The 15,134-nt window shown below is 36.5% G+C and overlaps 1 protein-coding gene across 7 annotated transcripts in view; it reads right to left on the bottom strand.

Annotated features, from left to right (window-relative positions):
* CBLB (Cbl proto-oncogene B) overlaps positions 1-15,134 on the bottom strand; it is a 214,063-nt gene that overhangs the window by 113,777 nt on the left and 85,152 nt on the right. For all 7 annotated transcript variants that reach the window (XM_019796249.2, XM_011220820.3, XM_034657724.1 and 4 more), the window contains exon 4: positions 12,218-12,364. In XM_019796249.2, coding sequence (XP_019651808.1) covers positions 12,218-12,364 — 147 coding nt within the window. The remainder of the gene's footprint in view (positions 1-12,217; positions 12,365-15,134) is intronic.

The raw sequence follows: 15,134 nt of genomic DNA on the forward strand, positions 1-15,134 counted from the left end.
TAGTGTCAATACCTTCAAATTGAGGGCTAGCTTTGTTCAGAAGATAATGAAACATTCATAAGACATTTTATATATTTTGATTTTTATTATGGATGCAAACAGTAGTACTGTGACTCCTAAGTCTGTTGATATTTTGTATACAGTTATTCCCTAAATCAATCTTTTTCTGTAATTATTTCTGTCATTTGTTAAAGAACAGGAAAATTGATTGTTATTGGGCTATATTGTTCTTACTCTTCCATCACAAATGTTTCTAAACACATAAATTTTTGTTTATTTTTGAAAAGTTAGTGTTTTCCAGCAACCCACACAAAGAGCATATCGAAACTCTGGTCAAATAGTTACCTTACAGCTCATAAAGGACACAATGGTAACTATGGTTATCAAGGATATTCATAATTAGATCTAACCATTCCTATGAAAATTCTTGACTCTCAGAAAGACACACATGATGGGTATTTAGAATTACTTTTTCTCAAAAACATTCATAAAATGTTGTCTATAGTGTAGACAAGCATTTCTTCTCTATAAAATGGACAAGTATCATTCTCATTTTCAGATTCCGAAAGTTAAATTTTGCATCAAACACTTTTTATAATATTGCAGAAGAAAGGAAAACAGCTTCGTCAACATTATTCCTGATTTTCTCAGTAATCTCATTCACATGATATATTTGATGCTTTCTAACTTCTGATCTCACAACCAGACTTTTGAACACGGTAAATATACTATAGCCAGGAAATTATTTTGGACATAATTCCATTTATTTTCTGGCTTTGAAATAAAGCTTACTGGTGAAAAGGGATGGGAAGAGGAACTGTAAATATAACCCATAAGAATATGTCAAAATTCCATGTTTAATTTTTCCACTTAGTAGCCATTAATCATAGACAAAGATTCTGGTCTTAAAACAATGAGTGTTTGTTCTTTTCTTTCTACTGCACAACTTTCTTCAGTATATTTTCTTTGAAAGTTTCGTGATACTTGGCAGGTTTGTAAGACACATGAGATATATGGATCACAGTAAGATAAATCTGATCTGCTGAGGTCAGATTAAATAAAATCAGGAAGTTATAGATCCTAAGATTAGAAAGTCCTGCCACAGAAGGGCTTAAGTAAGGCTTTAAAATGATCTTCCCTTTAGCAGTAAGACCCCAGCCTATCTTACAAACAACAAAGTCAATAATAAAACAAAATTCGTCATAAATCTCTCTACAAAAGTGAAATAAGTTAACAAGCAATGGGCAAAGTCTGCCAGGTATCTAAGTTAAACTGAGGCAAAAGAAATATACAACTTCCAACAACACTTCTAAAACCCCCACACAAGAAACTGCGCAACTACATGGAGCCTATTAAAGCTTTGGTTATAAAGCAGACTTACAGAACTTCCTAAAAGAGAAAATAAATCGGGTCAGAAGCGCCTTGTTGTTACTACATCGAATGGAAACTTTTAAGTCTTTATCTAGTTTGATCTTTAAGTACTGCTATCTGGTTCATCTCCCTCTTTCTTTAAATCCTGTCTTCCTTTAGTCTCTGTAATACCACCACCTCCTCCTGTTTTTTTCCCTTACTTTTCTGGTCATTCCTCCATTTCCTTAAATTTCTTCTACGAATACCTCATCTGTCAGAATTCTTTTTTTCTTTTTAAGATTTATTTATTTATTTTAGAGAGAGAGTGAGAGAGCATGAATGGGAGGGGCAGAGGGAGGAGGAGAGAGAGAATCTCAAGCAGACTCCATGCTCAGCTTGGAGCCTGACCCGGGGCTTAATCCCACAACCCTGAGATCATGACCTCCCTGCACATTCTCCATGGTCTACATCGATTAGTCCAATGGTGTCACATAGCTTTCAGAGACTACAAACTCCCAGATATTGCAAAATATCTGGGAACCAGGCAGTTAACAGAAATGAGTAAAGAGTTCCAGCTAAGGATTGCAATGAATCGAAGGCAAGCACATCTCAACTGGGTAGCTGGCACCCAGGTCTAGCCAAATGTTGCCCTGTCAGAATTCAGATCTAGTGGTGCCATCACTCCCAATTATTCAATGAAATTCAGTACAATATTTACATAGAAAATAAATTTTTAGAAGTTACCGCCAAATTTTAGTTAAATATTTCATAAGGCCAAGAAATATTCCACAGGCTATCAATCTGCAAACTCCCATAAATACCCTATCAATTCTAAAATCTATATCCCTATTCTATTTTCTTTCCATAGTCCCAAGGATGTATATCCAACTTACTAATGTATATCACCACATGGATTTATCTAGGTGCACAAAACCAAACATAGGCCAAACTGAATTTATCTGGTTGCCAAATCCCCTCTTCTTCTTCCTATTTTTCCTGCCTTAGTCAAGGGTCCCCTGTTGTTCAAATAAGAAATTGAGACATCAACATTTGATTCCTTTCTTTGCCTCATCTATCTTAATAATCAAGTATGCTTAATTTTATCTTTATATAATTCTCAAATCCATGTACTTGTTTTACTCATACATACATACATATATGTATAAGTTATTTGGTGTACTGATTACATTTCATATATTATTTTATATATTGATTATTTTATATATATTATAATTGCTACCTAGTTTTCTCAACAACCTCCTACCTATTAGTGTTCTATGTCTCTTCTAATTTTTTAGTTTCTAAAGTGTGTGAGGGTTGGGGCAGTCAGACCCCAGGGGGTACACAAGATGATTCTTTTCAGGATGAGAAGAAAATACTGAAATTCTACTTGCATCTTTATGTAGGTTTTTTAAAAAATTTAATTAATTAATTAATTAATTAATTTGAGAGAGAGAGACTGAGAGCATGAGTCAGGGGAGAAAGAATCTGAAGCAGACTCTAAGCTGAGCATGGAGCCCAATGTGGGGCTCAATCTCACAACCACGAGCTCATGACCTGAGCGAAACCAAAAGTCAGATGCTTAACTGACTGACCACCCAGGTGTCCCTTTACACAGTTTTTAAAATTTGTATTATATATCCTTTATTTGTCTTACATATGAGAAAACACGTTATTCATACAAAAATATATGTAGATATGCAGATGATAAATAATGATATGGTCAAAAAGTATTTAATAATAAGTTAGTAATAACAAATATAATCAAATGGGTTTGGAAGCCACTGCTCAAATTCATTGTCCATACTTCAGCAAGTCACCGACCTAAAATGCAAGAGTGACCGCTTCCTGACCTAAAACCCATCAGTGGGTCCCCATTGTTCTCAGAGCTCCAAAGAACGGTTTTAAAAATGCAACTTTGTATATGGAAAAAGAAAGTACAAAAGGGCAGAAAAGGGCAGAGCTTTCAAAGCATAGTTTAAGAGAAAGAGAGAGAGAGAAACAGTTGCAAATACTTCAGTCCGTGAAACAGGGTAACTCCTACAGTGGGTCATAAACCACTCCCCCTTATTTGGATTCCATGTTCACCAAGCAATTTTGATATGGCCCCACATATAATTTATCGGTGGTGGCACACACATCCTCATCTGCCTGACAGTGGCATCAATCATTGTAAATTAAAAAAAAAAAATTCTGGGTTATAGATCAGTTTATGAGCTCAGTTAAATTGTGTCCATTCTGTAAACATACTCTCGGTTCCATGACATCAGGTTTCAAGGATATGAACCAGAACCTAAACCATGGTCATTTCACTAGGTAAAGGTCACTTACTGAGGGATTCAGAGTAGAGAGGAGAAAGAAAAAAAAATAACAACAAAAAGTAGTCAAAAATGAAGGCATTTACGTAACCTTCAAGTTGTCTGTATCTTTCTTTTGAACTCAGCAGACACTGGAATTGTTTCATCCCAATCACAGCATTTTCCAGGGAACAGACTCCTTATTAACATATGTGCAACCCATGCAACACACCCGCTCCTCCATGGAGCCTGAGTGGTCCTCTGAATGCTCTAGTAAATGATTTAGTGTCTGTGACGTTCCTTAGATACCTTTCTAATGGCACAGAACTGATTTTAAATATTTATCAACTCTGCATATACTATCTTCCCCAAATTGAAGACATAACTGCTTAAAGGTAGAAAAGTATAATTTGGCATTTTATTTGCTTTTTGTATCTAAGATCTTGTTATAAGGAGTTATATAAAATAGACCTGTTACTTCACTTTCCTTATTAATATAAATACCCTTAGATTTTTTTAAAATAGGCAATAATAGAAGTTGACTAAATAAGAGAAATATTAAATAGCATTCCTTGAGTTCTAGGTCAGTTCTGTTCTTGCTGAGCTCCTGCTGTCCAGTTACCTTGTACAAGTCCTTAATTTCTACTGTGCACCTCCTCCTTCAATTAAATATGACCAAGTTGCCTTTTTTTTTACTAGAGAAAACACTGATCTAGTTAATATCCTAGAATAACAAGTTTCTCACTCACTGGAAAGGTAAAGAAACTATGGTCCTTCATTTCTTATTAAAAGTGAAAGGAGAATACAGGAAACCAAAGAAGGTCCATACCACTTCCCCAGGAAATCAAAGGTAGAGGCAGTGAAATTAGCTTTAAATAGGTAATTTTTTTTCCATGGTAAGCAGGACAGTTTCCTATATTCTATCCTGTACCCAATTTTAGAAAACTTATTCTTTATTTTTGGCTTTTGCTTTCAGATTCCTAGGGATTATGGAACATCCATCATATGAAGTTGAATATTAACTGCATTATTTGCAGAATTAATAATTAATATAATGGAGTTTTGAGGAAGATGAAAGGTTTAAATTGGTTAATTATTCCACAACACAGAGTGCTTATTATGTGCCAGACACTATTCTCTGTGCCTTATCAGTAGATTTTAGCTCTTTAACCTCATGACAATCCTGGATAGGAGTTATTGTTGTTATTATTATCAACATTTTATAGATGAAGAAACTGAGGCATGGAGAAACCAAGTAGCTTGTATAGAGAAGCCAAGTAGCTTGTCCAAAGTCACAAAGCTAGTAAATGTTACAGTCAGTCCTGAATGCAGACAACCTACCTATAGACCTACCTGTTGGCCTGTTGCCTCCCAATCAATCAAACAAGCAAACTGTGTCCCTGTCTGTATCTCACATATGCCCATGCTCACACACGGTCCTTTACTCCTCAACTCACTTGAATTAAATAAACAACAGTTCCTGAAATCTAAATATGAGACATTGTACTAAGGTACTTCAGGAAATACAAGAAATAAGACTGATTTCATGGAGCTCATAGTCTAATGGGAAGTAAAATAACTAGACAAATAATTTTAAAACAATAAAAATAATAAATACAAAGGATAAGAAAGAGCTCAGAGGGGTTTAAGAAGAGATCTAGTAATAACAATAGGGATAGAATCATAAGCAAGACTCACTTTGAGGGATTAGTCAGAACATATATGCCAGAGAGTATGAAAACTTACAAGTGGGAGAAGCAGCATGAGCACTGACTGTAATTGCTGATACGTCAGGACAGAGCCAAATAATCCCACCTGACTGAAGACCAGGACAAAAGCAATGAAAGAAATGCTAGAAAAATACATGAATTCATCCAAAACTTACTATCTGTTATGTATACAGTACCTAAAGGGTTCATTTAATACATTTAAAGGATAATGTTTAAAGATTATATTAAAAATGAAGTTAGCGGGGCACCTGGGTGGCATAGCGGTTAAGCGTCTGCCTTCGGCTCAGGGCGTGATCCCTGCGTTATGGGATCGAGCCCCACATCAGGCTCCTCCGCTGTGAGCCTGCTTCTTCTTCTCCCACTCCCCCTGCTTGTGTTCCCTCTCTCGCTGGCTGTGTCTATCTCTGTCAAATAAATAAATAAAATCTTAAAAAAAAATGAAGTTAGCATATATGAAAACGCTGGACACAGAGTTTGACATATAATAACTCTACCAATGTATCTGGATGAAATTTTTTGGATAAAACGTCAACAAGGAGCTTCACAGTCAAGCAGGAAAGACCCACAAAGTAAACATACACGCAAACATGTCTAAAACACGACAGGGACACGAGGCATGGAATAATTAATGTTGAGCATATGGAAGGGTGTATATTAGTGAGAACACTCCAGAAAAGGGGACTTCTGAACCAGACTTGAAGAATTCTGGGATGGTAAAAAAGAAAGAAGAGGCTAGGGGGCTTCCAGGGAATTGAACTGTAGGAACTAAGGATTAAAAAAAAATCAATTTGTAAATAATAAAGTCATTGAAAATTTTGAGCAGAGAATAAATATCATCCATCCACCCACTATCCATCTAATTATTCATACAATCTGTTAACATTTATTCGTCCATACACATTCCAGGAAATGTGCCAGGTTCTGAGAAACAAAAATCAGGAAGGCAGGTCCTTGCTTTCAAAAAACCTTTCTAGTCTATCGGGAAATGTGATCATGTCAGCAGTTCATTGCAGTCTAATAGGACAGATATGAGCAAAGGCACTTGGAAGCAAAGAGTATGGCTGTCCACCTTAGATTAGGGTAGCTTCTGAAGTGGCATGGGTAACTGGCTTTCCAAACAGTGGATGTAATCTAGGGAAACAAAAACACAAAGAATGGGGGGAAGAAAAAACACACATTGGGAAATACGTATAAAGTGTCGTGTAGTTAGGTTCTTTCCTTGTGGATGAGTAGACTACAAAGAGATGAAGCCAGAAAAACACAGTTCCTAAAGCTTGTCATATTAATGGGATTTTAGACTTTAACCTAGAATCAATAACAATTCATAGAAGCATTTCAGACCAAAAAAAAAAAAAAAAAGAATAATTAGTTCTGTTTTTGTTTTGTTTTGTTTTATTTTGTTTTTTAGAGAGCTCTCTAGTCTAAGAAAAACAGGGCAGGTTGTTACTGAAGATACAAAGACCAGTCAGAACGCTATTGCTATAACACAGGGAAGGATTTGAACTTGAAACTGAAGAACAGAGCTTGAAGTAAAGGATGGAGAGAAGATGACACATAAAGAGATGCAGGTTTAGAATTCATGGTTCTTGTTCAACCATAATTTGGTTGGAAATGTATGTCTAAATCTCCTCAGTGCAAAGAAGTACTGAGCACCAGTGGCCCAAAACCTGCTACCTGACCTGCTTAGAAAAATGACTGTCAGCCACAGTCTAATCCTGTCAATGGATTTCTGTTGTTTTAAACAGTAATCCATTTTCTGAGGCTCATGCTTAAAGTTTCTGGACTCTAAACTACTATTCCAGAGTGCAAAGATTCAGTCTGATGTTGACCTTACTTTGCAGAATTTACTTAGACACATTTATTCAATAATGTCACTTCTCTTTTTCTACGTATTTCTACTATCTCCTGGTCAACAGACTAAGAAAGCAAAAGCAGGACTCAACCACTGAAACATTCAATGAAGCTGCATAAAAACCTAACACATGCGGACCTTCCCAACCAGTTCACCATGACATATGACTGTTACTGATCTACTTGGGACTCCGGACAGGCACAGCCTTTTAGCAGCTGGGCTTGAGTTCTGAGGAGAGAGGTGGGCCCTGCCATGACTTTGAAAAGGTTGAGAAGCACAGAAATGAAGTATTAGGCATACGAAACTTAAAGATTTTTGTCTGCTGGGATACAAAATTAATATACAGAAATTTGTTGCATTTTTATATACATATAATGAAGCAGCAGAAAGAGAAATCAAGAGAACGATCTCATTTATAATTGCACTAAAAAGAACAAAACACCTACGTACACACTTAACCAAGGAAGTGAAAGCCCTGTACTCTGAAAACTATAAAACACCAATGAAAGAAATTGAAGATGACACTAAGAAATGGAAAGAAATCCCATGCTCATGGATTAGAACAAATATTGTTAAAATGTTCATATTATGCAAAGCGATCTACAGATTTAATGTAATCTCTATCAAAATACCAACAACATTTTTCACAGAACTAGTACAATTAATCCTGGAATTTGTATGGAACCATAAAAGCCCCTGAAATAGCAAAGTAATCTTGAAAAAGAAGAAAACTAGGGATATCAGAATCCTGGATTTCAAGATACACTACAAAACTGTAATAATCAAAATAGTATGGTATTGGCATAAAAATAAGACACACAGATCAATGGAACAAATAGAAAGCCCAGAAATAAACCCATGATTATATGGTCAATTAATCTCCAACAAAGGAGGGATGAATATGCAATGGGAAAAAGTCTTTTCAACAAAAGGTACATGGGAAACTAGACAGCTATATGCAAAAGAATGAAACTAGACCACTTGCTTCCACCATAAACAAAAATAACTCAAAATGGATTAAAGACCTAAATGTGAGACCTGAAACCATAAAAATTCTAAAAGAGAACACAGGCAGTAATTTCTCTGACATTGACTGTAACAATCTTTTTTCTAGATATGTCTCCAGAGGCAAGGGAAACAACAGCAAAATAAACTATTGGGACTACATCAAAAGTAACTTAAAAGCTTCGGGGGCACCTGGCTGGGTCAGTCAGTAGAGCATGAGACTCTTGATCTCAGGCCCATGAGTTCAAGTCCCATGTTGGGCATAGAGCTAACAACAAAACAAAACAAAACACCTTCTGCACAGTAAAGGAAATGAGTGGGAGAAGATATTTGTAAATCACATATCCAATAAGGGGTTAGCATCCAAAATATATAAAGAACTTACACAACTCAACACCAAAAAACCCCCAAATAAGCCAATTAAAAAATGGGCAGAAGACATGAACAGACATTTCTCCAAAGAAGACGTACAGATGGCCAACAGACACATGAAGAGACGCTCAACATCACTAATCCAGGGAAATGAAATCAAAACCACAATGAGCTATCACCTCACGCCTGTCGGAAAGGCTAAAATCAAAAACACAAGAAACAAGTACTGGTGAGGATGTGGAGAAAAAGGAACCCTCATGCACTGTTGGTGGGAATGCAAACTGGTGCAGCCATTTGTGGAACATAGTATGGAAGTTCCTCAAAAAACTAAAATTAGAATTACCATATGATTCAGTAATTCCCCTACTGGGTATTTACCCAAAGAATATAAAAACACTAATTTGAAAAGATATGCACCCCTAAGTTATTGCAGCATTATTTATAATAGCCAAGATATGGAAGCAGCCCAAGTGTCCATCAATAGATAAAGAAGATGTGTACATGTGTGCAATGGAATATTACTCAGCCTTAAAAAGAATACAACCCTGCCATTTGCAACAACATAGATAGATCTAAAGCTTTAATGCTTAAAAAGTCAATCAGAGAAAGACAAACACCAAATGATTCTACTTATACGTGGAATTTAAGAAACAAAACAAATGAACAAAAAAAGAGAGAGAGAAAGAGAGACAAACAAAAAAACCTCTTAAAATAGAGAACTGATGGTTACCAAAGAGAAGGTGGGTGGGGGGATTAAGTGAACTAGGCGATGGGGATTAAGAGCACACTTATTGTAATGAGCACTGAGTAATGTATAGAATTGTTGAATCACTATATTGTACTCTTGAAACTAATATGACATCTATGTTAATTATACTGAAATTAAAATTTCAAAAAATAAAAATAAAATAAAGACATTTTTTCTTGCTTCCTGTTTTTATGAGGCCTGAGTACCAAATCTGCCTTTAGGAGTTTTGCAAAATCTTTTAAAAAACAGTTTTTTCCCAATTTTAATTCAATTTTGGTATCTTATGATGACAGTTACTTTGAAAAAAAATTACAATAATACTCCTTAAGCTTAAAACCTGCTTTATAAAAATCATAACCTGATTGGCTGTTTTTAGAACTAACTCCTCAATGATTCTGTTTTTGGAAACAATAATGCTCTCAAGTTTAAAGGCACTGGTTAGATCAAATGAAAGCATTCTCACATGGCCTCAATGTGTAGTGAGATAAATGACAGAAATGCTTCCATATGAGAAGTTATGCAAAAATATAAACTATATTAGAGCATAAGGAAGATAAAAGAATTCAACCTTTTGAAAGGCTACATCATTCATGCATTTGCTTATTCATTCAATAAAATATTGTGAAATAAGGCAAAAACCCGCAGAGAATATAAAGATGGTTTCTCCAATGATCTAATAAAAGAGTCATTAATTTTGATGACTATGGAAATATGTCTGAGTTCCAGAAGGAGCTCTAAATTTGGCTCTCATCCCAAAAGTAAAATGTTAAAGAAAAATGAAACAGCTTTCTCAAGTAAGTGAAGACAGGAAAAAAAGGTATAAAGGTTTGGGAGGTATGGAGAGTATTTGCTCAGTATTTCAAGACTCCCCCATTTGATTTAATAGTGATTTCACTCATGGAGCAGTTGGGCAGAAAAGTCAGTCCCTTGAAGTCTATGGTTATAAATAAAGAGAAATAAAGAGGTCTCAAATGCATAATTTTCTGTGGCTAGAGTTACCAGCAAAACAAACTCTTTTCTTAAAAAAAAAAAAAAAATGCGTGAGCGATCTTTCCATTTTTTTTACTGACCTTTTGACAAGCAAACAATTTCATAACTCACCAGAATTTTCAGTTTTCAAAAAGAAATACCACAAACATTTTGGCCTACAAATTTTCTTAAAATTTTAAGATAAAGCAGATTTTGAAGGTTAACAACTGTTTGCATTAGGTTCAAACTGTTAATATATGAGCTGTGCCATCCATGTTGCAGCAAATGTTGAGAACTGGAGGAGATAATGCTAAGTGAAATAAGTCAAGCAGAGAAAGACAATTATCATATGATTTCTCTCATCTATGGAATAAGAACTAGGAAGATCAGTAGGGGAAGAAAGGGATAAAGAAAGGGGGGGTAATCAGAAGGGGGAATGAAGCATGAGAGACTATGGACTCTGAGAAACAAACTGAGGACTTCAGAGGGGAGGGGGGTGGAGGAATGGGATAGGCTAGTGATGGGTAGTAAGGAGGGCACGTATTGCATGGTACGCTGGGTGTTATATGCAACTAATGAATCATCAAACTTTACATCAGAAACCAGGGATGTACTGTATGGTAACTAACATAATATAATGAAAAAACATTAAAAAAATATATGAGCTGTGACTTTAAGAAACCCTCTCAGTTCGGACTCCCAGAATTGCAGTCCACAAATATATAATTAGTATACTTTTGGCTGTTATTCTAATTTAGATGAAAATGACCCTTTCCTTTTAACTTCACATTTGTGAATGGATATAGGAGCATTATAAATAGCTAGATTTCTGGAATACAAAATGTCTGTGTTAGTGGCAATAACAGTATTTCCCCCTTTAGTGCCAAAAAAAAAAAAATCATTCAGAATACATTTTGTTTAAGAAACATGGAAAGGGCTTTAATATTTTCGAAGCCAAAAGTTACGAAGCTAAGCACTTAGCACTCAGATAAGCATAGCACTTCATAAAGGGGGGGGGGAGGAGGAAACCCATTGTTCCAGTTAATTCACCAGCATCAAAGGACTAAGATCATCAAAAGTATTTACCAGCATTTTATAGGTCTCATTTCACCAGTTAACGTATAAATACAGACTTTAACTAGAGCATGAAAACAATAATCTACGTGTAAGCAATCACTCTCCCCCTTCACACTCAGCCTGGGTTCTGCCTGCTCTCGAGGACATTCTGAGGGGGCTCACCAAAGTTCTTGTCTGGGAAGGAAGTACCTAAAGGAAATCATCTTTATCTGCTACTTTCTGATAACATGATCCTCATTTCTCTGTCTTGTTTACACACTTACTCTCTGTGCAATCATACAAAGAGAGCCTAAACTGGGGTGCCACGGCTTTCTCTCCCACCTAAATATCAGGTCTCAACCAAACTTACACATCACCTCCTCTGAGAAGCAGTCCTTGATTCATTCAGTCATGAAGCAACGGCTGCCCTCTCTGAATTGTCAGAACGATTTATTTGTGCCATTTTGAAAGTATCTATCCCTTCCTGCTTTCTATTGTGCATATGTGTCTTAAGTGTGTACTAAGTCGTAAAAAGTTGTGAGCTTCTGAGAGATTTCATCTTATATACCTTTGTTTCTTAGAGCAAACTATTTAACTCAGTGAATGCGCATCAAGTAAATATAGTATAACTGATACTTGCTTTGCAATAACATAAAACTACTCAGTTATTAAAGCATAGTTTTGGTGGCTGAACAGAAAAATTAGCAATCAAAACACTCATCAAAAATGCACAAGTACAGTCTCAAAATATTTGAGTAAAATCTATACCATATGGAACTGGAGGCAGGACTAGGTCATTCTTCAAAAATCGATGCAGACTATAATGATCTGTACTTACTTGTCTCCAAAAAACTTTCTCCAGAATTCAGCAGCATCTGCTTTGGTGATACGAAAGTTATCTCCCTGGAACTGCCCATTGGGAAAGATGGCTTTGATTTCTGCCAGCATGTGACTGAAGATAAGGGACAGTTTTGTAAGATTTCGCCTGTGGACAGAAGGGGGGAAAACGAAAAAAAAAATAAATATATGTGCAAGTTTTAATGGGAATATATATTACAATAAATAAAACTGTGTACAGTACTAACACAGGTCTTGCTGGCGGACCATGAACCTCAACTTAACAATGCATCTAAAACCAACGTTCACACAAACTATCCATTTAAATTCCTAAGAGGGAATTTATTATTCACCCATGTGTTCATTTAACATAAACATGACCAAGATAAATTACATGATTTCAATGAGCTCGCAGTTTAATGGAAGAGATGCACTCCTGAAAAAATTATAATCAAATATACACACTAAACACAAAAGATAGAGGGACTACTTCTACACGGGGAATGAGGAAAGATCTGTCATTAGGGGAGAATTGAGCAAGATTAAGCAGTTTGATAGACGAAAGACGTGGAGTGAAGGGGAGGAAGGGAAGGAAGGAAAGGGAAGGAGAAGGTATTGCAGCAGCAAGAGCTTCTATACAGAAGCAGAGAGGGACGGAATAGAACACTGTGTCATAGACATGTTCAGCACGGCTAGAGCAGAGCAGAAGGTCTCGAAGGAGATGGCATGACACAGGATGAAAAGCTTTGGTGGGGACAGGACATAAAGAGGCACCTGAAACAATGAACAAACTCTTTGTCAATAGGCTTTCTACTCCCCCCCAAGAAATGAGAGTTTCCGGTGATGAGTCCAGACACCTGCATATTTCAGAAGCTCCCTGTTAAGAGCCACTGCTAGAAGGAAGGGGGAGCCAAAATGGGTTAAAAAGATGGAGCACATGATTAAATCTGTTTTAGAAAGAAAAAGTTATGATGGTATGAAAAAAGAAAAATGGGGGCGCCTGGGTGGCTGAGTCGTTAAGCGTCTGCCTTCGGCTCAGGGCGTGATCCTGGCGTTCTGGGATAGAGCCCCACATCAGGCTCCTCCACTGGGAGCCTGCTTCTTCCTCTCCCACTCCCCCTGCCTGTGTTCCCTCTCTCGCTCTCTGTCTCTCTGTCAAATAAATAAATAAATTCTTAAAAAAAAATGGTTTGGAATGGAGGGAAGGCAGGTGTCGGCTCCATTCTAATTACCATAGTAAGTTCTGGGGATTCTGACAGGATTTAAAACATGATTCAAAACATGATTCACATTTCAAAATACTACTATCACGGGCACTCCTTCCTACCACTTCCTAAGAAGTTTACATTACGTTAATCAGTCCAAAACTGCTAGCACTGAACAGTAAAGAAACAACTGAAATACAGAACACTGAAGAACGTGTCGGTTTTGAACTGACCTTGCTTCTTTATATTCCTGTTTGCTCAGAATCACCAGAATGCAATAGGTACATATATAATACCACTATTTTGAAGCTTCAGCTACTTTTGCGGGTGTGTTGAGGGGTCAGGATGTGAGGATGGGGAGGAGGCAATTGCTTTAGGACTAAAAGTAGATATGGAGGATAATTAGTAGAGAAAGCCATCAAGTCTGCAATGCATTTAAAACCTTACAATGTTTCAATAGGCTTAGGACACCAAGATGTGCTTCTTTGCCTCACAGTCACTCACATATCTGTGCTTAAGGACCTTCAGATAATAAGCGAAAACATGTTAGGTACCTAAGAGATCATATAATATGCACCTGTCAATAAAGTCAATGAGTATCACTCTTTCAAAAACATTTAGAAAAGAAGCCAAAAACTTCCCATGTAAGATGAATACAGAATGAATGAAGGTACTCCTGATAAAAAGTGGGAAAAGTAGGAATGAAAGGAAAGCAATAGTATAATCTATACCTCAATGGATTCATCTGTATTGGAAAACCAAAAATGTCCCAATTTCCACTATGTTTATACACTATGAGAAGATTTATGAGAAAGAAGAATTAGAATTTTAGGACATATTTTAATGCCTGATGGCCAACAATAAACAATCTGCAAAATCGTTATGGTTACACATAATGTTCTACTATTTTCTTAGATTCAGCCACACTTTCACACAATCAGCCTAATCGAAATGTGAAAGTTCTTTAGTCGAATCTTTGATCTTCTCATTTATGTCAACACACCCTCATTTAGATGATGACAGACACAAGAAATTCAGTTGTAGGAAATGAAAACCGAACTATTGAACTAGATCAAAGGGAAGAATCATGGCCAGTACAAACTGCAACGGACTTTTGAAATTTGACTTTAAGGAAGGGCATAAAGTTCTTTTAGAAAATCTGCGACAAATTTATTTATATCATTAGGCAAAAGGGTTAATTTTCCACCAAACTTCCAATTGATACATACAGGAGAAAAAAGAGAAGTCAAGATGGCTATAATTAGGGTAAACCAACTGTTCCTTGTCTGAACCGGTTGCTCTCCATCCCTTTATGTCTTTGTTCTTTAATCATAATCATATCCAAATGGTTTTCATTTTTGTTAGATCTAAAGTCTGAAGCACAAAGCCAGTCATTACCCATCTCAGCTATGTGATCAACTGGCTACAAGACACTATACTTTAAAGCAGAAAGAGTAACATGCTATCTTTATAATGTATAGTCTAGAAGCCCTAGTAATCACTAATACCTTTTTAACTAATCACTTTTGAATTATAAAATATGTGAAAGAGGGGTGCCTGGGTGGCTCAGTCAGTTAAGCATCTGACTTCAGCTCAGGTCATGATCTCAGGGATCTGGGATCAAACCCCACATCTGGCTCCCCGCTCAGCAGGGAGTCTGCTTCTCCCTCTTCCTCTGCCCCCCAACTCGTGTGCGCTTCATCTCTTTCTCTA

This window comes from Ailuropoda melanoleuca, chromosome 1 (assembly GCF_002007445.2).
Source record: "Ailuropoda melanoleuca isolate Jingjing chromosome 1, ASM200744v2, whole genome shotgun sequence".
Classification (NCBI taxonomy): domain Eukaryota; kingdom Metazoa; phylum Chordata; class Mammalia; order Carnivora; family Ursidae; genus Ailuropoda; species Ailuropoda melanoleuca.